General features: G+C 39.0%; 2 protein-coding genes and 1 non-coding gene across 13 annotated transcripts; 2 read left to right on the top strand and 1 right to left on the bottom strand.

Moving 5' to 3' along the window:
• Window positions 1-1,714: 1,714 nt before the first annotated feature.
• Window positions 1,715-26,934, top strand: pat-12 (the record flags this gene model as incomplete). 11 transcript variants are annotated; one of them, NM_171067.5, is made up of 19 exons in its annotated part: window positions 1,715-1,798; window positions 7,450-7,521; window positions 7,574-7,689; window positions 10,959-11,156; window positions 14,052-14,186; window positions 14,235-14,333; window positions 14,383-14,481; window positions 14,794-14,814; window positions 22,215-22,235; window positions 22,337-22,465; window positions 22,523-22,609; window positions 23,457-23,549; window positions 23,997-24,155; window positions 24,456-24,561; window positions 24,948-25,048; window positions 25,097-25,259; window positions 25,715-26,024; window positions 26,077-26,193; window positions 26,436-26,933. In NM_171067.5, 19 exons carry the CDS (start codon window positions 1,741-1,743, stop codon window positions 26,500-26,502), a joined length of 2,151 nt encoding a protein of 716 aa, NP_741076.1. The 11 variants fall into 11 exon arrangements, with proteins under 11 accessions (NP_741076.1, NP_001359886.1, NP_001367549.1 ...); NM_001393260.1 differs by lacking the exons at window positions 1,715-1,798; window positions 7,450-7,521; window positions 7,574-7,689; ... (4 more) ...; window positions 14,794-14,814; window positions 23,457-23,549 and adding exons at window positions 15,163-15,312; window positions 16,461-16,547; window positions 18,514-18,783; ... (4 more) ...; window positions 21,609-21,993; window positions 24,683-24,823; NM_001381700.1 differs by lacking the exons at window positions 1,715-1,798; window positions 7,450-7,521 and adding an exon at window positions 23,704-23,832 and having other exon boundaries at window positions 7,603-7,689; window positions 26,436-26,502.
• On the top strand, window positions 4,713-4,733 carry 21ur-13981. The gene has a single exon (NR_052051.1).
• idpp-1 (SXP/RAL-2 family protein Ani s 5-like cation-binding domain-containing protein) lies at window positions 11,200-13,459 on the bottom strand. The gene is made up of 3 exons (NM_064849.7): window positions 13,199-13,459; window positions 12,968-13,153; window positions 11,200-12,919 (listed from the first exon to the last, which is right to left on the bottom strand). Exons 1-3 carry the CDS (start codon window positions 13,451-13,453, stop codon window positions 11,312-11,314), a joined length of 2,049 nt encoding a protein of 682 aa, NP_497250.1. The 5' UTR covers window positions 13,454-13,459; the 3' UTR covers window positions 11,200-11,311.

Raw genomic sequence — 26,934 nt, 5'->3', positions numbered from 1 at the left:
AAATTTTCAATTCCGACAATTTGCCGATTTGCCGGAAATTTTAATTCCGGCAGTTTGCCGATTTACCGGAAAAGAATCATTACTACGTAGAGTTGAGAGTATCGAACCCGGCTGAATTCGTGATATAATTTCCTTTTAAAATCTAAATTAAGAAGGAAAATAAGTCGGTTTACACTTAGACTTTAGACGGCGTAATTGTTTTGAATTTTTTGTTTGAACAAAAAAAAAACTTAATTTAAACTAACCTATCGTTTTGCAAAATTGTCTGTGTCGCAGCGTTCTCAAATACGTTATATCCTCTATTAGTAAGGCGTCTCTATTAGTTTTGCACCCCTTTTTTTTTCGGTATAACAAGTCAAATTTGTTAAGATTTGAGTACAACTTAGATAATTTTGGGGACTAGGTTTTTTGGTTTGAGTTGTTTTATTGAAATCGTTGAATTTGTGCCTATAGTTAATGTAATCAATAGATGAAACTTGCTCAAAGATTAGTATCGCAGCCTCTATTATTTTTGCACTCTATGATAGTATTACATCTAAATAGGTGTCCGAATTTAGTTTTGCATTCCTTACTAATAGAAGAAATACGTTAGATGCATGTTCAGTAATAGTTTGTTTTTTTGTGGATTGAGGCACATTTTCAGTCTAACAGATAGTCGGTAGATAAGGAATATGGCATATTGAGTCTCCTTGGAGATGCATGAAGCACACCCAACAAAAAAACACAACTTTTGTACCAGGGGTGTGCGGCAAATCTCAAAATTTGCTGAGCTCGGCAAATTCGGCAAATCTCTTTTTTCAATATTTGCCGAGCACGCGAAATTCGGCAAATTCGGCAAATTTGCCGTGCTTAACAAACTCGAAAAAAATTTGATATTTTTTATGTTTTTTGGAGCACCAAAACTACTGAATTCTTAACACACATCTGGTTTCTGAATAAGTTCCGCGTAGTATGTCTGTTTAAGCATCAAAATAGCTCAATTTTGTGTCATTTTACTACATTTTTGGCTAAAAAATCAATAGTTTTAGTCAAAATTGTACTGTCAAATTTTTGACGTGTGCGGCAAATTTCGAAATTTGCCGAGCTCGGCAAATTCGGCAAATCTACTTTTTTTGAAATTTGCCGTGCTCGGCAAACGGCAAATTCGGCAAATTCGGCAAATTTGCCGCACACCCCTGTTTTGTACTAACCCCGCGAATTAAAGACACCAATTACTAACTAAACGCGCCAATAATCAGATTCACCAACTTTTTTTTTCACACCACAATCTTTTTTTCCGACGCATTGTTATATGTGTTTACAGAATAGTAATTCGAGAGTGTATGTCTGTATGAGGTGAGGAGAGAGGGCGACGTGAGCAAACCAATGTGCAAATAGACTTCACTTTGTTTGGTATTTCGTTCTGCCTGCCGCGGCGCGCGCCTTTTCCGCGCACATGGTTTTGTCTCAACTTGTTTTTTTTTCGGTAGCTTGAAGACTAACGAGAGGAGAGTAGCAACCTCTACACTACTTTTTGGCGCGTCTTCTTCTCTCCGAATAATTTTCCATTTCAAATAGGGGCTATGAGAAGGACGTAGACACCTCAATTTAGATTTCTAACGCCTTATGCTGTCGTGGATACGATTTTCTCATCTTGAATTTCCCTTGAAAACTGTTTTTTTTTGTTTTTTCATTGAGAGTTTGCTAAAATTAAGTAGATTTATATTTATTTCAGAAGCAAAGTTTCTCAACTCGGAGCTAATGGAAAAGGAGAAGGAAGAGAAGGATGGCACAAAGGATGCAAAAAAGGACGAGGAAGGTGAGCGTTTATTTTGAATTTGAAGTAATGAAATCTTTAAAAAACACTGTCCTGTACTCCCTTGTACTGCAAACCCTTCCTGTAGCTTAAGGTGACATGTCTAATGTATTTTAAAGGTAATGTGGCGCCAGTGCGAAAAATACCATAATAAACCTTTTCAAAAAAGTTTTTGAAAATTTTTTATTCACTGTCAAAATGCGACGATTAATCAGTTTTTGCTACTCATAATTTTGGAATAATTTTGGAAGTCGACCAAAAAAAATAATGTTTTTCTTACATTTTTTATACTTTAATTTTGTTTCAATTATTTGTATTAAAATATTGTAGGGGTCAGAACATGCGTCATTGCTTTGGAATTTCCCGAAAGCTCATATTTTTCAAAATTTTGGCAATCTGCCAAAACTTTGAACGGAAAATATGACAAAAAAAAATTTGGAGTGTTTTATTATATTCGGTCGTTTTGGATCATTATAAGTGTGTCTAAACAAAATCCCCACTGGCGCTACTCCACCTTTAAATTATGACTTTCAACCATTAAGAAAAAAAGTATTATATCAGGTCGTCACATAAGTTTTTGTACTTTTTAAAAACTTTTTGAACAAGTTCTAAACTGACAGAACAAAATTGAATCTTTCATAAATGCGCATGTATAGTATGTACTACTTGTCAAAATTTTTATGCGTCATTTGAAGATCCTCCTGATAACAATCACGGAAACCAGAGCCAAAAATAGCGACATACCCAAATAATGGGAGGTGTTTTCCTTCGTCCTGCTATTCACAGGGAATTAATCAATGAACATGAAAACATAGTATTAGTAAAGATAATGATTCAAAATACATGTTCAGTATGATTAAAATTATCATTAGCACTTATTAGCCGTTTTGGACGTGGACTATTTGGCTCATGTTTCTCAACCACTGAGTGAACATTTTCATGGAATAATTTCTCACAAAAAGTGATGGGATTATTTTAATTTTTGTCTCGAATTTTATATAACAATACTTGCATTGTACAAATACAAACTTTGTTTTACTTGCTGATTTCTCAATCATAAGTTAGAAGCCCAACACTATAAATGTCGGGCACCACATGAGGTTGGCCATGTAGATTGTTTGAACGAAGAGGCCACCAGTAAAGTTTTTTATTTTATTTATGATACATATATCCACTTCTAAATAACACTAGACTTAATTATCTATCTTTCATTCCGAGGACTAAATGGATCAATATATGCTTCAATCTCTCCTATAGCCAATTGTTAAAAAGTGCAAAATAGTGTGGTTACAAAGTTCTCAATTGTAACATTTCCCCATGACTGAAAAAATTAAACTTTTTTAAATTTTGACTGCACATGATGTGCACTTATCGTAAACATAAACGATGCACCCGTTCCATTCCCAGCGGATTCGCAGGAATAAAAAACTCGGGCGCCATATTTAATTGGCCTCAACAATTGTGTTTAGCTACAGTAGTTTTTCCGGAATAGTTATACTAAATTTAAAATTATTTAAGACAAGAGTGTGGAAGCATCTACTTGACAGTATATATGTACCATTACTTTAAGCTCTGGATGGTAAAGAATAAACTCCAGAAGGAATGGTGTAAAAAGCTGATTCTATAGTTACTCGTTTTTCTAAAGAACCGCGGGGGCCTGGGATGTCAGAGTTATGTTGCAATAAGGTGACAAGTTGGTGACATGCTACCATCAATATAAAATCTTAGAATTGTCCGAAAAAGTTTTGGGGATAATTCGAAAAAAGTACAAAAACTTATGGGACGACCTGATATTATCGAAAAAATATGATAGCAAAATTTCCACAAAATTTATTTTTGATCTACCTTGTTGACTAGACTCCTCCCCTTCCGTCGTCAAGACAACCACAACAAAAATAACAACGGCAACAAGATTAAGGGCTGAGTCAAGTTCAAAGGGTAGATCAAAAATTAATTTTGAGAAAAACATTGCGATCGTATTTTTTCGATAATATTAATTAACATATCATCGTTAAATTGTTCCGATACAGCCGTCGGTTCGCGTGTACCTTGTGTCTCTCTCGACCACGTTTTGTTTCCCTTTCAAAACCACAACCCTTCTTCTTCTTCTTTTTCCAAATAACCAAAAGAATTTTGCCATTTCCTGTCTGTGTCTCTTCCTCCGTACTGTTTCAAGGTCTCTGGAAAAGGTAGGTACAGTTCGCGCGCGGGAAAAGGAACGACGTCGAGCGGAGACAAAGTATTACGGAAGACGGTGAATTAACTAACTTTTGTTTGTGGATGCAATGATTCTCTTCCCGAACATCAGATACGACTATTTAAACTATTTACTCATCAGACAATTGATTTCAATAATTTTTATTGGACTGTATACAGTTATTGTGTTATTTCTAGTATGTCTGCTTAAATTATACAATGATCTTACTTTAATTTTTTTTAAATAGATGGAAAAAAAAACCTCTCCTCAATTGCCTATTAATTTCACATCTCTCTCTCTCTCTCTCATTAAAATGATTCGACTAGCTTTTAAAAAGTTACACGTTGTTTCTTCGGCTTTCCGTGGGTGTCGGGACGTACCTGTCAGGGGTGTGCGGCAAACAATTTTTTCCGGCAAATCGGCAAATCGGTAATTTTCGATTTGTCGAATTCGCCGAAAAAACGGAAATTATTGGCAATTTCGGCAAATTGTGGTTTTGCACTTTTTTTTTGGAAATTTCAGAATTTCATTTTCAATCGGCAAAATTGTACGCATCCTATGGATGTTTTTACATATATTTTGAAAAGGAAGCAATTTCTATGAAAATCTCCTAAGAAAAAAGGAAAAAATTTCAAAAAGGCACACTTTTAAGTGTTACTGCATTACATTTTATATGTTTCAACTTTTTTTCTAAAATATTTGTATTTGAATTTTTTGTACTTTGAAAATGCAAGAGTGACCTAAATTTCTCACAATTGCGCAGTTTTGGTTTTTGAAGTTAATTAATTATCAAAAATATTTTTGAAATAAATCTAAAACATTTAAGAGTGTTTTAAGAGTGAGTGTTTTAAGAGTAAGAATGAGTGTTATATACTTAATTTTTAAGCCATTCATGCCATAGTTTGCCAAAACTTCCAATGCTACTCCACCTTTAATATCTCGTTTTTTAAAAGCAATTTGGTGCTCTGCTTGTCCTACCCAATTCTCGCTTCCAACAAAAAACCCCGAAACAAAAATTCAAATCGACAAGTTCCCATGCCCTATACCCCCTTTACTGTGTTTCCAATGCAACCCGTAATTCATCTCCTTCATCCCATTTCGGTCAATGTTCGATTTCAACCTATCCCCCATCCATCAGCCTTCTAAATTCTTTCCATCTCTCTTCAAAACGGTTTTGCTGCCTTTTCCATTTTCTTCATCTCACCTAATCACTTGTATGCGCGGGAGGGGTATCTCATCATCATCTAGTCTCACTCTCTTGCCCTCTTTTTAACCAACAACACCAAACAACAGTATATCAGTTTGTTAGCGTTATCTGTGTGTGTTGCGTTTCCCGCGGCTTTTTGAACTAAATTGGTTATCAACTACTAAATTTTTTCTTAAAATAAGAATTACCGGAAATGTAAATGTGATACTTTTTGTAAATTTAGGAGCCTAAACATCCATCTTAATGAACAATTTTCTCTTTTAAAGATCAAATCGATTTATTTCTTGAAGGATTGACCGTTTTCTTTTAGAAAAGTACTAACCGAATCCTAAAAAACAAAGTGAATATTTTTATAATTTAAAAATATAATTAGGTTCGAAAATTGCCAAAATTGCCCGGCAATCGGCAGTTTCGGCAATAACCGGAATAGCCGATTTCCGAAAGTTTCCAAAACCGGCATTTGCCGAAATTGCCGATTGCCGGAAATTTCCAATTGCCGCGCACCCTTGTTTCTAACAATACTTTCCTACATAGGTTTACTAATTGTATAAATTGATCTCCTCCCACCACTTCTCCCAATATCAATAATTATTTCGAGAGTCTTGCCAAAATCAAAAAAGAGGCAAGAAAAGTTGGGCGTCGCCAACATTTGCCGTCTTGTCAGAATTTCGCGGGCGCCACGCCCTTCAACCGCTATCACAACGTCGACCGACGCCTTCATCCATCTCGTCTCCGCTCTCACCTCATATATTTCATTGTTTCATTCTTTATTCGTTTTTCGTTGTTTTTTCTCTCCAGCGCCCACAGTTAGGCCACGCCCAAGTTTTACCCCCCGCCAAATACAAACACCATCTGCATCTAAACTGCAACTGTTAACCCTTTGTCTGCCCTAATGTACTTTTTGTTTATTATCAAGGTTAGCCGTTCACTTGCTTTCAGTCTTTCTGTTCACTTTTTGTGCTAGGTAGCTTAATCATAATAATATTGAGTTCCCTTTATTAGTATTTCATATCTCATAACTCAACTTGAGCAGTGAACAACATCCATATTAAAGGGATATGATAGAGACTAGACTCATAAAGACTCTGTCCGAAAATTAAACTTTTTCAATCCATTTTAAAATTTATTTTGTGAACAATTGACTTCACATAAACTCTTATTTTGGAATCCGCTGTTGAAATTTTTTCACCCAACAACTGCATCAGGGGTGGACGGCAAATAATTTTTTCCGACAAATCGGCAAACCGGCAAATTGCCGAAATTGAACATTTCTGGCAAATCGTCAGACCGGACAAAATGCCGGAATTGAAAATTTCCGGCGAATCGGCAAACCTGAAATTTACCGATTTGCCGAGTTTTTCGACATAAAAATTTGCCGAATGTCAATTGCCGTCCACCCCTGAACTGCATTACATTTTATATGTTTCATTTTTGTAAAAAGTTGTATCAACCTCCTTGATTTTGTTCCTTTACAAATTGTATCAAATCTGAGAATTTTAGTAATTATAGCTATAGCTTTGTACTGTTTAAGTGATATCTCAAATTTTTTTATATCAATCTTGAGATTCCTACTCAAAATATGTAGTTTAATTTCCAACGTACCTGCCCAAATTCCACAGCTATTCCAAATTCAATCTTTATTGGACTCCTCATAACACTACGTCCAAAGAAAAAGTTTTGAACTCCATACATTTAGATAACTTTACAACATGCCCCGGCATATTTAATTTCTTGAGCAACCTTTAACCTTGCTAACCTTTTGAAATATGCAGCACATTGTTGATAAGAAAAGAGGAACACGCGAGTTGTTCACTTTCCTGTTCCTTGCCTGTTCGATATATCTTTCCCCCTACGTTTATTCTCAAATGCCGCCTCCTCAATTACAAATCAAACACGCGTATTTCGAATTTCCTGCCCTCTAGAACACTCACTTGAAACCTTTATGTTCTCTCATGCTTTATGTTCCATTGAATGACCATGCTTATTGATTGTGTTGACAAAATCTGTGTTTGTCATTAGCATCTTCTTTTTTCGCTTTTTTTGAAAACAGCATCACCAAAACCAGAATATTATCACTAATCATTTGCTTCACATCAATTCAGATGTTTCTCTCTCTCACTCTTTTCATCGTTTTTTCTCTTCCATCGCCTTTGTCGTCTTCTTTTTCTTGTTTACTTCCAATCATAGTACTTTTTGTACACACATCGATGTACAACTATTTTTTTTTTCAATAATTCTTATTTTTTCCAGAACCCTCTGTCAAAGTCTTCATCCGGCCGCTAGAGGTCACTGTTCCAGCCGATTTTCTTTTCCAAAAACCAGGTAAATCTTGAAAAGTGTTTGCTAACCAATTTTTTTTAAATATTGTGTTCAGAAAAAGCTCAAAAAACATATTGGTCGACGATGACTTCGCACATTGCGACGGAGACATCAGTCAACAGATGGTCGACTGAACCTGTTGTTCGGGAAGAGGGACGGCCACCGGGACCAGTGAGTTATTTTTTTTTCTGAACGAGAATTTCAATATTTCACTATCTAATTACAAAAATCAGTTAATAAATATATCTCATTTACCAAAAAATTGAAGAGTTCAACTTTGAATCCACAAGTTTCCTGAAAATGCTCCTGTTTCTTCAATATCAGTAAAAATGTTGTATCCCAAAAGCTAATAGACATGAAAAAAAAACGATTTTGCAGATACCGTATTTTCTCTATTAGTGTTGCACCCGACTACTTAACTTTGAAACGTTATATCTCAGTTCATTTTAAAGACATATATTATTAACTACGAAATGATAGAAAAAACGAGTAATATTTTATTAGTAGACAATTTTTGAATAGGACAAAAATAACTTAGCTATAAGCTGCCAAAGTTGAAAAATGTGGTGCAATACTAATAGAGGAAGTACGGTAATAATTTGGTCAAAATGTGTTAGTTGCCAATTTTTCAAAAAAAAAAAACAACTGTGCAAGAAAAGTTTTGATAACAATTTGATTCTCAAAACTTTGGCTCAATTATTTTGCTCTCCGGTACTCATTACATTAAATTTTTTGCTGCTCTCGACTTTGTCTGAATAAAACTTTTCAAAATCATTGAAGCTTCTTCTTTAAAGTCTGTAAATAACTTCTAACTCCTACCTACAATCCCAAAATTCCTCCATGCTAAAAGGTCAAATACAGGGTTAGTTGGGTGTGCCCTCCTCAGCCTCACCTCCTTTAACCAAAAAGTTGTTACCCATAAAATTTGAATTGAATGATGGAATAGGCACTTGGTTTTCTTCTTTTCCTTATTCCTCTCACTTGGTGACAACAAATGATCAGAGTGAAAAGGAGAAGAAGAAGAAGACACACCCAGATTCCTTTACTTTTTTAGACTCCCAAGGCATCTTTCTCTCACTTCCGCCCACGATTTTTGATTCATTAATATTAGGTTTATTTTGGATGAAAAATGTTGAAAAGCTAGAATTTTAGAGAAATTGAAGTTTTGACAAGGCCCACCAAGAATTTTCTTTTTGCTTGGCAGGAATTTATTCGAAACTCCAAGAAAACCTCGCCTTTGTGCATGAAAATTTCCGGCAATTCCGGCAATTTCCAAACCAAACTTTATATTTCGGAAATTGAAATAATTTCACCTTCTTTTTTTTTAGTTTTCGGGTAGTCATTTTCTAAAAAAAAACGCTCAATCCTTACAGGGTTAGAACATTTTGAGCTTGAAAAGAGAATTGTTCATTAAAATGCATGTTTAGGCTCCTAAATCTACAAAAAGTATCACATTTATATTTCCGGCAATTTTGATTTTTGGCAATAGGCAATTTCAGAAAAATTATTTTGCCGAACGGCGATTGCCGCGCACCCCTGGCTCAACCTCTTAAACTAACTTTCAACCAGCAGTAGCACGTGTAATCCTACTTTCTACCTGTAATCTTACCACAAAACAGTCATTCGCATAATACATATGACACATACAAAAACTAGAAGTCGTGTGTTTGTAGGTGAACAGAGGAGAAATGTAAGAATGCGTCAGATGCATACATTCAATCAAGCATATCCTCCTCCTTATTCTCAGGAGGAAAAAGAATGTTTCGATTTCAGCAATATGAGGGCAAGAAATAGGAATTAGAAGACAAGCATGTCCTTTGATGGACAGAATAATACTAACTGTAGAGAGAGAGAGAGAGAGAGAGAGAGAGAAAGACGCGTGGATACTAGTAAATCTACCTCCACTTTCACCCCCCCCCCCCACTTTTCAATTCTCCATTTCGTTTTGTTTTGTTCGTTTTCCCTCCCCAACCTCTTCATGACTGTCATCTATCTTTCCCTGTATGTAGGTATACGAAAAATGCGACGATTATCCCGAAAAAGAGTGAAATGTTGCGTCTATGCAGCAGCAACACAACAATTTATAGATTTTTTCGGCCTTTTTTGCATGATCCGATGGGATGATAAAGCTTTTTCCACTGTTTTCTCATTTTTTTCTCATTTTTCTTCGACGATATACTGTTATATTTTTTAATCATGAATTAAAGTTGGAATAGCGAAAATTTGGAAATCAGCCTCGTGAAAATTCTCTAAAATTCTTAAAGGTGGAGTGGTGCCAGTGGGGAAAGTGTTAAAAACTACTCCAATGGTGCCCAAATGACCGAATATCATAATAAAACTTTTCAAAAAAATGTTTGATATTTTTTTATTTACTGTCAAAAAGTGACGATTACTCAGTTTTTGCCACTCATAATTTTGGAATAATTTTGGAAGTCGACCAAAAAAATAGTGTTTTTCTTTCATTTTTTATACTTTAATTTTGTTTCAATTATTTGTATTAAAATATTGTAGGGGTCAGAACATGCGTCATTGCTTTGGAATTTCCTGAAAGCTCATATTTTTCAAAATTTTGGCAATTTGCCAAAACTTTAACTGGAAAATATGAAAAAAAATTTGGAGTGGAAAATATGAAAAATCTGACATTTTTTTAGAATGTTTTATTAGGCTATTTTAGATCACTATATGCATTTAAAAAAAATCTTCACTGGCGCAACCCCACCTTCAATGACGGATAAAAATTGTGACTACATCTAGCTAAACTTTCAAAAATTGAGCATGTTAATAATCGTTTAAGTATCTCTTTATAACTTGTTCCGTAGCCTTATAGTTTATGTTATATTTTTAATAAAAGGTAACTTCTCTAGTTTTGGAAAAAATGATTAAACATTTGTATGGAACATTTAATTTTTACAAGAAAAGGAATAGGAAGACGTTTAAATTTTCTTCATGAATTGATTAGAATTTTTTGAAATTTTACTAGTTTGTTTCAAATGATAAATAAAGTTGGTTAAGTCTCATTCACCAGTTTAAATTTAATGTTAGTTTACCTCTAGTCCTCTATAAATTTGGCTCTTTAGTTTTCGAAATTTTAACCCGCCATAAAAATTTTCGAAAATTTTTTGTGAAGTCTCATTGTGAAAATTGGCGGTTTTTGACCAGTTTAAGTTTTTTCAAGCGAAATACTAATAAACTCTACTCCCCCTTTAATGTTCAGAAATACTCATTTTTTATTGCCCTTTTCTTATATTCAACTTTTCTCGAAATTCTGTAAAATCCCAGGCGCAACAGAATATATTGTGCTTCAGACAATGGTGGAAATCTATAAACCACCCCAGAAGCGAATATCGAGTCAGCTTATGCAAAAGCTGCAATTGTTTGTAAGCAGATATGACAATAAGAATTCTTTCACCATTCATGTTGAAAATACTTTAAATTTTCAGGAGGACTTCCCATCGACTAAACAAGGAAGAGAGCAAGATGGAAATGTGATCGGAATCACTCCGAACTATAAAATTGGAGAGCAGAAGCCGAATTCTGAGTTGAACCTTGGAAAAACTGGAAGTCTACCCAGAGGATCTGGTGACTATAAGATGACGTATCGACAGGAAGACTATAAGCAGACAATCATTGATCCAAAGGTATGTTTTATTATTTTGTCGAGTTTGCGATAGAAATTAATATCCATGAGATTTATTTCATAACAATACGCTGAGTGGGTGAATGGTTAAAATAGAAGGAAAATTGATACAAATTGTAATAAGTATAACTGATTGATTACCCGGAATTGAGCTGATTAGTTTTCGGCAAAGTTTTCGTAATTTTGTTGAGTTGACTGGCTTTTCCGCATTCCGAATCCTGAACTTTGATCGAATCGCATTCCCGAATTCATTTGGCGTTGGAAATATTTTTGAGAAGGAGCGGAAGATGTATCTGCATCATCAAATTGACGGGGCTGTCTTGACTCAAAAGCTGGTCCTTGTCCGCGATTTCCTTGGCTTCTTGCCCCAAAGTCCGGTCCTTGGCCACGGTCTCCTTGACCTCCTGGTCCGAAATCTGGCCCCTGTCCACGTCCACCAAGTCCTCCCGGACCTCCCGGGCCTCTACGTCCTGGGAAGGCATCCTGAGATCCCGAGTCTGAATCTTGCCCACGGCCTCCTTGACTTCCTGGTCCAAAGTCTGGTCCCTGACCACGTCCGTCACGTCCTTCTGGACCGCCTGAGCCTCTACGTCCTGGGAAGTCATCTTGTGGTCCGAAGTCTGGTCCTTGCCCACGTCCTCCTGGACCGCCTGAGCCTCTACGTCCTGGGAAGGCATCCTGAGATCCCGAGTCTGAATCTTGCCCACGGCCTCCTTGACTTCCTGGTCCAAAGTCTGGTCCCTGACCACGCCCGTCACGTCCTTCTGGACCGCCTGAGCCTCTACGTCCTGGGAAGTCATCTTGTGGTCCGAAGTCTGGTCCTTGCCCACGACCTCCTTGACCTCCTGGTCCGAAATCTGGTTCCTGTCCACGTCCACCACGTCCTCCTGGACCGCCTGAGCCTCTACGTCCTGAGAAATCATCTTGTGGTCCGAAATCTGGTCCTTGCCCACGGCCTCCTTGTCTTCCTGGTCCGAAATCTGGCCCCTGTCCACGTCCACCACGTCCTCCTGGACCGCCTGAGCCTCTACGTCCAGGGAAATCATCTTGTGGTCCGAAATCTGGTCCCTGTCCACGTCCACCACGTCTTCCTGGGCCGCCTGAGCCTCTACGTCCTGGGAAATCATCTTGTGGTTCGAAATCTGGTCCCTGTCCACGTCCACCACGTCCTCCTGGACCGCCTGAGCCTCTACGCCCTGGGAAATCGTCTTGTGGTCCAAAGTCTGGTCCTTGCCCACGGCCTCCTTGACCTCCTGGTCCGAAATCTGGTCCCTGTCCACGTCCACCACGTCCTCCTGGTCCTCTGGGGAAGTCGAACTGGCTATTTGAGTCACTGTGCTGAGAATTTTCTGACAAATCAGAATTCATTGATGAAGGTCCTCGGGCAAATTGTTTCTTAGAAAACTGATTTCCATTGGTTAGATTGTCGGATGGTCCAAAGTTCTGCCTTTGCCCACGTTCTCCTGACCCTCTTTGGTTATTATCCTGAGTTCCTGGCACAAATCCTGGACCATCCCCCCTTCCACCTCTTCTAGACTGGAAATTTTGCTGTGACCCAGTTTGTTGGAATCTGTTCATCATCATTGGCCCAGCAGGCATAAACGGTTGTTGCCCAAACATCATCATTGGTGGTTGCTGTTGTTGGAAGATAAATGGAACCATCGAGGATTGTGGCTTCTTTCCCATTCCTATTCCTTGACCGAAAATTGGAGATCTGCCTTCAGGACGGTAGTTGCGAGCAATGAAAAACAAAGCGCGGACTTCCTGAAAACCATAATCTTTAGATAAAGCAGAGTATGAGCAAAAACATACCCTTGGGAAGGTGGTAGCAAGCTTTCTGATCTGATCATGTTGGTCACGTCGGGTCAGGTTGCTATTCGAAAGAATTTCTTCTAGCTGGGTGTATACTGTGGTTATATTAGAAGCCACGGCTTCAACGTTCTTGCTCACAGCTTCTTTTTGTTCTTGAATTTTCTTTGTCCAAGCGTTAAATTCGTCCTAAAAATCAAATGTGTCTCAAACTTAAAGGACGGTAGTACTTACCGTCACATTGAATGCCTTGGCCCAGATTGTGAGCTGCTCATTTTGCTGATCTTGAGAGAGTTGATCGTTACTAACAATGTCGAAGAACTCTTTTCTAGCAAATCTAGGCACATGCATCAAGAATCTAGGGAACAATGGTCCATCGGGAGATGGACGTTGAGCTTGTTGCCCACCAAATTCTAGTTCCGATGAGTCTTCGGAAAGCTGCGCCAAACAAGGGATAAGTAGTGCGGAGAGCACAATGAGCAACCTCATCGTTTGCTGGAAAATCTAGAAGTTACGGCGACCAAAGAAAAATTTGAGGAAAAGGGAAAATTAAACGGTTTCTTTCTCAAAGTTCCCAGTTGACTCCTTAAATACTTTAGGCCTAGTCTACCTGATCGCGATGTGTGTTCCTTTGAGCACACACGGTCATTTTTTCCTACAACGTTAGAAAGTAAACTTCTGCGTGCGCGCGCGCAAGCACGGAGCCAGAGAAAAACAGTCTCACTACCTAAGAAAGCCGATCATGGGGTCACTAACCTGGAAAATAGTTGAGCATTTGTGGAGGGTAACGAGGCAATCAACAAACAACCTGGCTTTCTCCTTCCGCATTTGAGATCCGCATCAATTTAGTTAAGGGGGAGGGAGGAAAGAGAGAAAGTTCAAATTTTGTAGTTTTTCAAAAATCGTGTAAATACAATTAACTTTAGGGAACTTTTAGAAGAAAGTGCAACTTACGACAAAAAAATCACAGTGATCAGCGCCAGATTGCGTCGCGAGAAACGTTTATTTTACAAAATCATTAGGCTCTGTATAAGTGACTCATTATTTTAAACTTATTTGTTGGTCTCAATATACTTTTCTCTTACAGGTTATCACAAATGCTAACATGCCATATATCTCCACGAGAATTCCGGATCCCCGCCGGAACCTAGCCGGAGACTTCCCAAGTGAGCATAGCAAGTCGAAGATCAAACTTGATCCGCTCGAGCAACGTCGGTTCAGAGTAAGCCGTACTTTTGAAGACTGAAATAAAATTTTATATCATGTTCAGAGCAGTGAATCGCGTCCAATCACCACCAGCAACTATCTCGCCGAGAGTGTCGATCGCCATCGTGAGATGGAAGCATCCCGGCTCAGAGAGTATTTGAAGGTGATTTTAATTTAATAAAGTCATGAAATTATAAAATTAAACGTTCTAGGCAAAGGAAAACGAAGCCAATCAGCCATGGAACAAACCAGGGTGGCCTGGACCAAAGAAGAATGATGAGAGCCTGAGGGAGCTTGAAACCATGAAACAGGTGAGCATGCATAGCACTGCATGAAAAGTATAGTTAAAAAGTAATTCGGAGTTCCGCATAAATCTAGGTATTCAAATAGTTAAATTAGAAAATATAAGGAAAATTTGGCAATACATCACAAATGTATTACACAAAGCCTACAAGTGATGACCAACAAACTTTGTCGAACCCTTGAAAAAAAAAATTTATTTTAAGATTGTTAAATACATTTTCAAAAATCGACCCGATTACCCAGTTGACAAAATTAAGAGATGTCATTGGTTTAGGGTTACCTTATTCACACTAGAACATTTTTTATAATTTTGTTTCCAGAGAATCGAGACGCTGAAAAGAGTAAGTCTATATCCCCTTTCTTGCATGTTTGTTTGTCTTCCTGTTTGTCCTTATGTGCATGTTATACTGTGTTGTCCCTCCTTTAAAAAAGATATCCCTGGCTTGGAAACGACAACACATGGATCCTCCTACTACCTACTGACCAACTTCCCTGAAACTACACGGTGTGGTGTGAAGCGTAATAGTGTGTAGAGAGCCGTCAGCCGAAATTCAGAAAACTTCCCAATCGATGAGCGATTTGTCAGTCTTGCCTACGCCGTCACAATTCGAGCAGCTAAATCCGGTGAGTAGACGGGGATGTTTTCGGGTACTCCAGGTTTTCAAAACGGAGCATTCGTTGAACAATAAATGAGTTTTCAGCAACCTCAAGCTTCTCCAATATCTCCGGGAGATTCTGGATGGCTGATCAAAATGCGCAAAAATCGATATTTGGATCACACCTCAAAGGTGAATGAGCCTAAGAAGTACAGATCAATGGACCAGCTTCCGACTGGAAAAGTAAGCCCCTGTCTATACTCTCAACCCAAAAAATCTCAACTAATGAGATCCACCAAAAAATTTGCGTCCTGCGCTCTACGCCAAATCGAATAGTGTCTCTGCCGAAGAGTTTTCTCTCGCTTAACACATCTCTCCTTCGATCGAATAGAAGCCTCTTGAAACTTCCGCCGACGCACACACAAACTGTATGTGTGGCTGCTGGAGGCTCTGCGCGGCGAGAGAGGGGGCTTGACGGATAGAATTTGAAACTCTTTTCTTTTCCTCTTTACTCCTCCTTCATTTTTATGAGGATTTTCCTTTTTTTTGAAATTTTTTTTAATGAGTAGGTTTTTTTTAGAGGTTTTCAGGTTAAAGTTGTAGGAATTTTTTGTTTCTTGTTAAAAATGATGCATAACGAGACTAAGGCTTAGTCGTAGTTTAAGGCTCAGACTTAGGGTGCAGTGTAATCCGTTTAAGCCTAACTATAAGATAAACATTATTCTTAGGTGTAGGTATAAGCATAGGCTTAGGCTCAGACTTAGGCGTATGTATAAGCTTAGACTTAGGCCTATGTTTAGGCGTAGGTATATGCTTAGGTTTAAGCTTAGGATTGTACTTAGAATTATGTTTAGGCTCAAACTTAGGTTTTGTCTTGATCATACAGTCTTAAGATCAAAATGAAAGGAAAAGTGTTCATTGCATATATTCCTTTTTAGTTAACTTTCAGTTTTTTTTCAAAATTGTTATTGCCTAAAAATAAGACTAAAATTCAGTATTGGTTGAGGTTTTTAATTTCTTGGTGACAAAAAAAAAACGAACTAATCTAGTTTGATATTCCAAAATAATCATGTTCGACCATCATATGTTATTTCCTTTTCCATATTTGATGCTTTATTTTTTTTTTAGAAAATCCTATTGACTTTGAACCTTCATTGCTTCCTTATCTTCACTCTATCTCTTACCGCAATCATAAATTGTTTGTTTCGAAGTTTGTTCGGAGCAGCAGTAGCAGGCGCCCGCGCTCGCGCACCTCCCACAATAATTGTCGGTGTATGCGTGGGGGTGATGCTTTGACTGTTGAATCAGTAATCCGAAATAAAAACAAAGCAATTTTCGAATTGAACAACATTGAAACAAATTGCCTAAAATACAAACAGTTTTGATTACAGGTTGGTGCACCCGACAACGAGAAGTCGGAAGGTACAGATCCGCTGCACTGGCAACTGAGGAAAGACTTCCATTTGGCTAAGTATTCGGTATGTTTTAGTTGGTAACAATTTTGAATATCTGAAAAATTGTAAATTAAGGATCTAGTGAACCAATGTATCAAACCATTAGAATTACAACGATCAGACTTACCTAGTAAATAGTCATCTCCAAAAGGAGTATCTTCAAAGCTAAAAAATGTCCAAGTCGAGAAATAGGTTAATTAATTACAACTTTAGCAAGTCTTGAAGTCCAATTCATAGCTTAAAACATAAGGATCTACCCCGAATTCTATTTTTTTACTGCATAGGAGTTCTACAACGACCCAGGAGATCTTATAAAATTATAGTACTCTCTGGAGCTGTTTTTAAGGCCTAATAACTTTTCTATGCCACCACTATGTATTATATGAAAGTGAAATAAATATCGAAAATTCTACTTTAGTTTGTTAAAATTCACTTCAACTTCTGAAAAGATTATATTAGTGTAACAAACGCACTTGGAGTCAGAATGTCTCAATTCAGTTTGATCTTCAAAAAATGCGGGAGGTAAGACACAGACATCTGATTTTTTTGTATGATTGAGCGTGCTGACACCACAATTTTTTTGGGAAAAAATTCCCGCATTTTTCGTAGACCACACTGTAATGGGAGAGCCTGACACCACCTGCAAACGTATTCCTAAACATTTACAGAAATTCGTTAAATCCCAGTCATCTCCACACATAGATGTATTTATCATTTCTCTGCAGTAGTTCTTAACCGTCATGCGTTCCGCGTCGTTCTTATGTTCCGCGCACCGGGGAAACACGCATTTGACCCGAATAGTGTGCTCATGGTGATAAGTGTTCATGCTCGTGCGTGCCTTAACCTCCTCCTCCCCTGTGTTGCTCCTGGCGCTTTTTGCTTCGTTTTGTCTTTCTCTCCACTATCCCTCGTTTTTAACATACGAAACAAGAAAGACAAACACATTCGTCAAAATCCTAGGAGTTCCCGGGTGCGTCTCTCCGACCTCTCACTAAGTCTCTGGCTCCCCATTATCCTCAAAAGCACTGTGTTTTTTTTCATTATTAGGTGCCAGAATCTAGGTTCAATCTTTTCAATTCTATTTCAATTTTTAAATTTGATGGTTGCAACCAAATGTTTCTCGGCGGAACAGCTTTAACATACCTATTGTTTCAAAAACTTTTGTGGTCAATAGACATAACTCTGAGCGCAAGGCACCCATCTCTAATCACTGTTGCTTCTGTTTGCTGGGCGGGTGAGAAAAATGTCCAACATTGTGTTGTACTTCTTTTTCAAAACCATTCTTTTTCATCGTTACACCAGCACTCTCGTTTCCTGCGTTTCTCACAATTTTGGGATTCTCTGTTTATTCGAGTACATACCGTAGTGGTCGGCTCTCGCTGCTCAACACTTCATTTTTTGCCCTCGAAAAGAGTTTTTTTGGAAAGTTGCAAATTCAAAAATCACGGAGATATTGTTTTGTTAACTTTTATTGGCGAAATCGATTTTTAAAAAAAATTCTCTAACAAGATACCTTTTCAAAATTAAAAAGTGTCCATCATTGAAATGATCTCATCTTTGACCAAATCTATAATTTTTATATTTATAGTTACTCTATTTTCTTTTCTCCCACTGAGATCTCGTCTTGCCTTATTGAAAAATCCTAGAGAATTATATAGAAAAGTTACTGACAATTAGGCTTCCATCCAAATATGTCCTCAACCAACGACGACAATACCGAACCGCCGTACTCGACAGTCAGGCAGTTACGAGCAGAATATCTGGCTCGAGTGGCGTCATCCTCCACGTCATCTCGATCGCATTCTTCGCGTCCACCACGCCGGGGCACGGTTTTTGGGACAAAACCTACTATCAGTTTGCCATACATTCCAGAAGTTGAAGAGGTCTAGAATTGTGTTCAGTAAAGTTTTAAGAAACGATGTAGAGGAAGGAAAAAACATACAAAAAATTAAAAAAAGTTTAACTTAAAATAATCTTGAATAATTTTCAGGAACGTCGTGCATCATACCACGTAGAATCATCGTCATATATCCACAGTAGTCAACAGATCCAACATCCTCCACAACAACACCATCCACCACCACCATCACCACCTCCAGTTGCAGAGACGATACAGCACCAGCCACATCCTTCACAGCAACAACCATCGACAACTACCATTTCTAGCAGACAATTGTACAAGTCACAGCTATTATATCCACCTGGAAGTACTGAGAACATTGCAAGTGAACACAAACCTGCAATACGTCCACCTGAAAAAGTGAGCGTGATGTTTTAAAAAAAATTTATTCCCAAATCTTTATCCGAAAAATTACAGTCAGTCTACGAAAACAATCCAATAGCACCTTCCGAATTAAATGTGCAAGTGAAGCGTGCTCCACCACAAGGTCCGCCACCACCTCCGCCGCCGCAGGCTCCAGCAGACATTGACTATCCAGAGCGGTTAATGAGCCCACCACCAACTCACCAGCCACGATCAATTCTCAAAGGGTACTCTTCACAACAGTACTATTCGCAGACAAATCTTACGGAATCACATCATCATCAGTCTAGCCAAGAGACATCCCTGAACCCTCAACAAATGCATCCAAGACCGTCGGATCGTCGGACACCGACTCACTTTGAAGATCTTAGTGAAGATGAAAAAACTCGAATTATGCATGAAAACTTGCAAAGGCATCGAAATATGAGAAGTGGTCCTAATGGTCCAAGACCAACTACTACCTCCTTTAATGGTCCATTTTTCCGATTGGAGCAGGTTAATCCAGGGCAGAACCAGCCGCAACAGCCACAGTATCAACAGCATCCTCGGAGCCAGTCAGTGGATCCATCCGGAGATATGAACGGTGGACCAAGACCGATTCATCAAAATTTCTCCGCATCGGAAATCGAGCTTCATCATTATTCTCGAAACGCAGAACCATCAGTCGTTGTGTGGCCCCCAGTTTCCGAGAAAGAACGAGAACGACCTAGTTCAGTGCTTGCTAAGAACTTTAATGATCCAGAAAGAATCGATGAGTATCAGAGACAGAAGCGACTAGAGTATGAAGCAATTCAACGCACCAACGAGAAACAAGCGGTGAGCATGGCCAAACAGGTCAATGCGATGATGCAACAACAAAAGCTCTACGAAAGGTCTCATGGAATGACGTCACCTGTGCCAATCATGGAATCGATCTCTCCACAGCCTCAAGTTTCTCATCACCACCACCAGCCTCAACAGCATCAACAACATCAACCGCAACAGCAATACTATCCATCTCCTCCACCTCCACCACAACCGTACAGAGATCCAGAACCCGTCTTTAATCCTGTTCAAGTTTACGAGACAAGACCGATATCAGCGTTATCTGACCAAATCGATCAGCCACCGTCGCAGCAGGCTCCAACTAGTTGGAAGAGAACGTACATCGTTGAACGTCCTAGAGATGTTGCCAAAAATGAAATTATTACTTCTGATCAACTGTTAGAGAAAGAAGCCTACGATGTGGATTTGCTGAAGCGTCGTGAGACATTTGTAGAAAAACCAGAAGAAGCTCCAAGGATAAACAGGCTGGGAAGAAGATGGCAGCCACCGCCAGAGAGACCATATGTCTGGCCGACTCTTCGACGAGCTATGTCAGTGGAGCCCAGCTCCATGCCCGTTGACTTTGCTCCTGGAGTTCCACATAATTATGATGACAATGAAGAGTATAAATGGGAACCTGTTGTAAATGATCCTGGATATAAGAAAGAAGACAAAAACTTTACACCAGTCAACAGTCCACCAGCTTCTCCAAGAAGGGGTCATGGTGTGGGACCACTTGATGAACCTGCGAGGCGGCAGGCTAAATACGTCATCCAACCAAGTCCAGATGGCAGTCACAGACCAAAAGCAGTGTTCCGAAAGGAAAGACATGCGCCAAGCGGTGGCTTCTATCCTCATGCACCGAATGCTATCAAAGTTGTGAAGAAACGTGCACAATCAGTACAAGGCCTACTTTCTCCAACTGATAACGTAGAAGTTATTCATCAAAGAAACTATCACCGCTTGGATCTCGAGCAAAATGGGCATCACGGACAAAAGTTACGTAGAAGCCAGCACGGTGGTAGTGAGATGGACTTGAGGAGGTCCACGCAAGAGATGCCGGACTGGGAGAAAATCTATGAACTTCCACCGCACAGTTCGCAGATTGTGCAAAAAGTGAGCACTTTTCATAAGCTTTTTAAAATAATTATTCTAATTTCAGGACATGCCGCGACACGTCGATGTTCAGAGAAGACTTTCAAAATTTGAAGGATCGATTCAAAACCTTCGTGCCGCCACGAGTACTCAACATCTTGATAGCGTGAGTTTAAGGGATTAGTTTTTCTTGTTTTGTATGATTACGAATCAAAATCAAAGTTATAGAGTACAGTAAATCCACCACAGAGTTAAGAGTAAAAAGCAAAAACCTATAATTTGGGTCTCTAAGTTTGGTCTCCTTTTTGCTAAGCTCTCAGTTTAATACGCTTCCCCCTGAAGTTTGCCGTGTATTTTGGTGTGTGCAAGTTACCATTTCAGATGCAACAGTTACACTTCCCGATGCCAGACTATGAGCCACCACAGCCACCACAGCAGAGAAGACGTACAGAGTCATCTGGCTATCGAGGAGGGCCTCCACCGCCGCCTCCTATGCCTCAACAACAGCCTAGAGAGGTAGGATACTTGGGTTAGCTCGGATTTTTAGCTGCAAAAATTAATTTTCAGATGTCACGCCGCAACTCGGTCGCTTCCACGCGCATAGACTCGCCGTCTCTGATGATTCCTCACCATCGACAGTCTCGATCAGACTCCAGAGGCCCCCCACAAATGTCTAGAGCTGCTTCATCAATTCCGCTATCTCCACAACCGACTCCTCAGCATCATCACCATCATCATTCTCAAAGACCTACAACGCCGGGAGCCACTCGTGCCCGCAACTACATCGCGAGGGCTACCGCACCAAGTCCAACGCCGTACTCATACGATCGTGCAAGAGCTTACGTGCCACCAGCATTACCACCGGGTTATCGGGTGAGTCTACTAGGATATTAGACCAAATTAATGAAATTTATCATTTTCAGCTAGCCGACCCGATTCCGGATCAAAGAGCTATGTCTCCGTCCCCGGGCCATACTAGAAAACTGATCCGAAACGTGTCAGAATCGGCTCAACGACTGCACCCATCAGGCTCAACACCCCAAACATCTCGAGCGCCATCTCGGCATTCGCATCGTCAGAGCCCCAATCCAAGATTCCTATAATAAGCTTAAGCTTATTAGTACTAGTTTAGCCTCATCAATATTGAATCCAATCATGCTTACCAAGAAATCTTTCTCTTTTGCTTTTGCTCATCAAATTCTGCTTTCACTTATATATTGTAACTTAACTTTCCTTCTCCCTACTGAATTCTATCAATTTATCAATCATTAAATCATTATGCGACAAGGAGGAATATATCAAACAAAGGTGAGAGTTGTTTTTGGACGTTTATGGAAATGGGAACTGTTTAAACACTGTTCGAATTTAGTACCTACATTTTTCAGGAGTGCTAACTAAAATTCATGACCCTAGTCGCCCAAGCCAGGGTATCTTTTGTCCTATGTGTGCATGTGTGTTTATATGTCAACTAGTTTTATGTCTAAAACACTTTGAAAAATTTCCTTTACCTAATTAATTTTAATTTTCAGGATGCCAACAAAGGACCAGTGGTAAGTGATTCCATTTATTATTCATTTTAAGAGGGAGTACGGTAGTTCTAGAGTGTGAAATAATAACTATATAACCTACTTTAAGTTACCTATTAACACAGAACGCGGAGCTAGACGAACTTTCAAAACGCGCCGAAGAGCTTCGAAAACGAGACGGATGGTCCAAGTATAAGCTCGTCGAGTCGGATATCTACAAGACCGATCCGGATCCAATGCCAGCCAATATTAAGGTCTTAATTGCTTTAAATACCCTACCGCTTTGTCCTCTTAACACTAGATAGGTTTAGGATCAAGTTCGCGACTTGCTCGAGTCGAGAAACTCCGTGGAGACGACGACAACGCAGAGAGATCATGACAAATCTGGATATGTGACGGTTAGTTTTTTTTTGAGTTTTTTCTTAGCACACTTACCCCCCTCACGATTGAGAGTGTGATTGTGTTTTGTGAAATGTGGAAATGACACGTGGAATGTTTTGAGAATAGTTTGAGAACATTCAGTTTTAACGTTTACCGTCATACTTAAAAACGATACATTTTTCATTCGAAAGTGTTCCATAAGGATATGTCACTTCAAAATTTTAAGCGGCCAAACTCTATTCTCAACTCCTAAAAATATCGATCTGAAATTTTTTTAAGTGCAATTTTTCACAACTTTGAATTCCTTTGGTATTGCTCAAAATGCTCTTTTTTGCAAAATTTAATGTTTTTTTTTCAGAACAGTTAGAAGTAGGTTAACATGATGGGAGATTTTTGAAAAAAAATTTCTGTAAAAAATCTTAAAATTGAAGTGACGAAAATTGCAGATTTTTTTCCAAAAAAAAAAAACTTCAAAAATCTCCGAGATTGTTTACTTACTTCTAAGCGTTCTGAAAAATTGAAAGTTTGCGAAAAAAAAAAACATTTGGAGCTATTCTAAAGGCGTCCAGAATAGTTCACAAAAATGTTCCAACAATACCAGTTTTCTTAAATGTTGAAGTTTCATTCGAAAGTAGAATTTTAAAATTTACGATTTCCAATTTTAAATCCACGTAATATGATGTCATTTCCCAACAAATAACCCAACAAACTTAAATAAACCAAAAAGTTTGCAGTGAGCACTTTCACAAGTGCGCATAAATCCTCTATTCTCTATAATTACACCCTTTGCAAAACAAAAAAAAAACGTTCCCCTCTCCTCTATTTTTTTCAACTAACTATTCAGCAGAGTTTTTATTCTAACAGGATGTCTCCACCGCAACGTGGAACTTCTCGACCGTGGATTACTCGCCGAGATCAGTGGTCAGTATGAATGGAGCAAGTCATGATATTCTCAAGGTTTTGAATAGTTTTTTTTGAAAGCTCACATTTTTTTTCACCTGGGTACTAACTCTCAATTAACATCAATATTACTAACCCGCTACCGTACTCTTCTCTGTATTTTCTTCCTCTTCTTCAACTCTCTCCAACATTCTTCAAATTTCTTCAACAGACGGTCCCACCACTTCGCACGAAGACCCCGCCCCCACCACCACCTCCAGTGCGTCGTCACGAGATCTATGAACAACACAAACGCTACACTTCGGCTCCAAATCTTCAATCGGCCGTCATTCGTATTCAGGTTTCGAAAAAAAAGCAAATTCTAAGTTTTGTTGTCTATCGTGTCACACAATTTCTAAAAACACGTCTATCTAAGCATGTGTCTCTTACTCTGTGGTGGTTGTACTTTATGCACATTTACTTCTATTTGTTGAAACTAGTTAAGCCTGCAACTAGGTTATTCAGGATGACAAGCCGCGCAGCATTATGAAGAGAAACGATTTGGTGCGTCGTGAGCAAATGCTCTATCCAACAGTTGATACTCAAGTTGTCAAGTCGGTTGTCAAAAAACCAACTGTCACAGAAACTGTTCAACGATTCGAAGAAACTCGTCGTACTGAAGAGGTGAGCATTTTTTAGAGCAACGACACTCTTTCAAAACCATAGAAAAGTGCCGTACGGCACACTGCGACTTTGAGGCAGTTTTTGAGCTTTTTTAAATTTTAATTAAAAGTAAAATTATCTCCAAAAAGTACACTTATTTTTCTATATTTCGATATAATTTTCTGATTGTGAAAAAAAAACTCGACACAAACTATGAAAAAATGGGATTTCGTAAATGCTGATTTTGTTTTAAAAAAAAACCAAGTGCCTCCGCCTAAGATTTTACCTCAAAACCGTAAAAATTACCTGCCATTGTTTCAGGTCGAACGCCGCGTGCAACGCCGCGAGAAGAAAGAACGTCGTAGCCGTCATCACTCCTCGTCCCGTCATCACTCCGGATGGGAGGGTCATACTGGTGGATATCAAGGTAAATTTTCAAATTTCTGAGTATCCTCTATGTGAAACTATCTGTGACTAACACCACATTTCTTTTGAGTTTGGTGATGGGTGTGTGCATTTCTTCACGTCCATGTTCTGTCCGTTTTCAGAGTATCGTCAAGGAGCAATCACATCCTCCTTGCCACGTCGCCAGATCATTCGTGAAGCCGACCGTGCTATGACTGAAGAGGAGATGAACAAAGTTGTTCGAGAGGCATATGCTGCTGCTGATGAAGCTCGCAAAGATAGTCGTACGAGTTCACTTTTATTTTTGGGTTTTCTAATTTTTGTCTGTTTGAACTTTGAACATTTTGAACATTTTTGAAACAATGTATCGTCAAATATTTTCAGTTCAAGTTATCTACCTTTTTTCAGGTCATCGTAGTAGCTCGTTGAGCCGTGGTGGTCACGGCGGAGGAGGTCAAGAGACTTATTACCGCCAAGAAACCACCCGTCGTCAGCAACACAACAATTACGTGCGTCGAGAGTTATCTATTAATCAAAACGAGAAAATAATTTTACAGGACGACAACTTCAACCGCGGAATAGCGCATGCGCGTTACGGTTCGTTGTCGGATTCGTTGCGTCGTGGCGAGCTTCAGTACGTGCCAAACGGAGAGGTCCGTCAATCGTTCTATCGTGACGGAAGCAATGGTGGACAGCGCATGCACAAGAGTTATTCTACCCGTGAGTATTCTATAATTGAGAGTGAATAAGGGGCTGTAAATGAAAGATGGGATTGAATTATATACAGTTGAGATATGTGTAAATTACCTAGATTTAGGTTGATAGTCTGAAATCCGTGAACCCAAGTCTTTGAATTTCGAGGTCGGTGGGGCACGAAACCATGGAAATTCAAAAAATAAATACGTTTTATAGAAGTGAAAATAAACAAATTTACTTAAAAAAAAAAAAAGCGCCTGAGGTGACGCGGTATATTTATAATGGAGCCTGAACTAGGTTTGGGTAAGAAGAAATAGATAGAGTAGGGTGAAGAAATAGATAGAGTAGGGACTAGGTTGAAATTATGATGGGATAGTTCGATATATAATGAATCTAGGCTTATTTGAGGTATGACATGATCAAATGTTATTTCCAAAAAAGGTATCTATGTTGAAAACATATCGATTTCCCCATTTCAGGCGATGTCTTCACTGGAGATGGTTATGACGATCGCCGCTCAGTTTCCTCCTTCCGTCGTGGAAGCCAGCAACAGGTCTCCCCATTCGTTGAATTTCCACCAACCCTCCCAAGACGCGGAGGTGGCGGTGATTACCGTCGCGAGGAAGACGCATACTTCCGCCCGGTCAGCAAATCCCGCAGCTACGCCGATTGGGACGACGCTGGTCGTGCTGGCATGGGTCGTGAGGTACGTCGTTACGACGATGACATGAGCCGACTCGAGGCAGAGTTCCGTGATTCGCTTTTGATGCCAATGCCAGCTGGTAATATGTAAGTGACGGAATATTCTTTTGAGGACTGGTTTCAAAAGCTTAACTTTTAGGAATGAGCGAGATCATAGAACCGAACAATTACCAGGTGGATATGAAACATTCAACAAGGAGAGACATGCGAATAGTGGACGACGCTCCGGTCGTGACGGAAAGCCAGTTGATTTCAAGTACGTTTTAATTATTCCAAGAGTACTGAAACTATGTTTATGCCCGGTCAGTGGCGAAAAACGGGCGCTACTTTCTGTTAGAGGCCCGCCAATTTTTGCTCACTTTTTGTAGCTATTCAGAATAAGCGGCCAAACGTTGGTCAAAGAGTAAGTGCTCACTTTCAAGTGACTGAAAATGAAATTTTTGAGGGACAATTCATTATGATAAAGTGTGGCACAAACTGAAAATCACACTTTTTCAGCGAAGCAACCCAAGAGTACAACTACAAACGTGAACAAACCCTGAATGATGATAGACGTCGTCGTTAAAAGTACACCACAGCTCTACCACCATCGCCATTCTGCCCGGTGTGCCAACTGCGCTCAATTTTTGCAAAAACCTTCCGCATTTCTTCTACTGCCCCAATTCATTTTTCCTTTCGGTGCTCACTTTTCCCCCCAATTCGCTTCATGATTTGATGATTGATTCCATAATACCAATATATATCCTAAAACTCGATTCCCTAAAAAATTTCAGTTTTTTTTTCTAACGTCTTCTCCCCATGTTGCTTCCAGTGCCACTTTTTCTATGTAATAATCAAACAAAAATTGTGACTAATGCTCAGAAACTGCCTATTTTTTTCATTGTTTCACTATGAACATATGAACTTTTTTACAAAGCATAATTACGCATTTATTTTTTTTATCTGTCGTCTCTGTCTAGTTTTCCCTTTTCAATAAACAGTTGTATATCTTTGAAAT

Source organism: Caenorhabditis elegans, chromosome III, assembly GCF_000002985.6.
Source record: "Caenorhabditis elegans chromosome III".
Lineage (NCBI taxonomy): Eukaryota > Metazoa > Nematoda > Chromadorea > Rhabditida > Rhabditidae > Caenorhabditis > Caenorhabditis elegans.
The sequence above is the reverse complement of the archived record's forward strand: the minus strand, read 5'-3'. Positions and strand labels throughout refer to the sequence as shown.

Excerpts from the sequence above, each read along its gene's own strand:
- idpp-1 (NM_064849.7), bottom strand. The coding sequence starts at position 13,453 with ATGAGGTTGCTCATTGTGCTCTCCGCACTACTTATCCCTTGTTTGGCG. Across the intron at positions 13,154-13,198 it reads CCAAGGCATTCAATGTGACG|GACGAATTTAACGCTTGGAC; the intron begins GTAAGTACTACC and ends TTTGATTTTTAG. Across the intron at positions 12,920-12,967 it reads TTGCTACCACCTTCCCAAGG|GAAGTCCGCGCTTTGTTTTT; the intron begins GTATGTTTTTGC and ends TATGGTTTTCAG.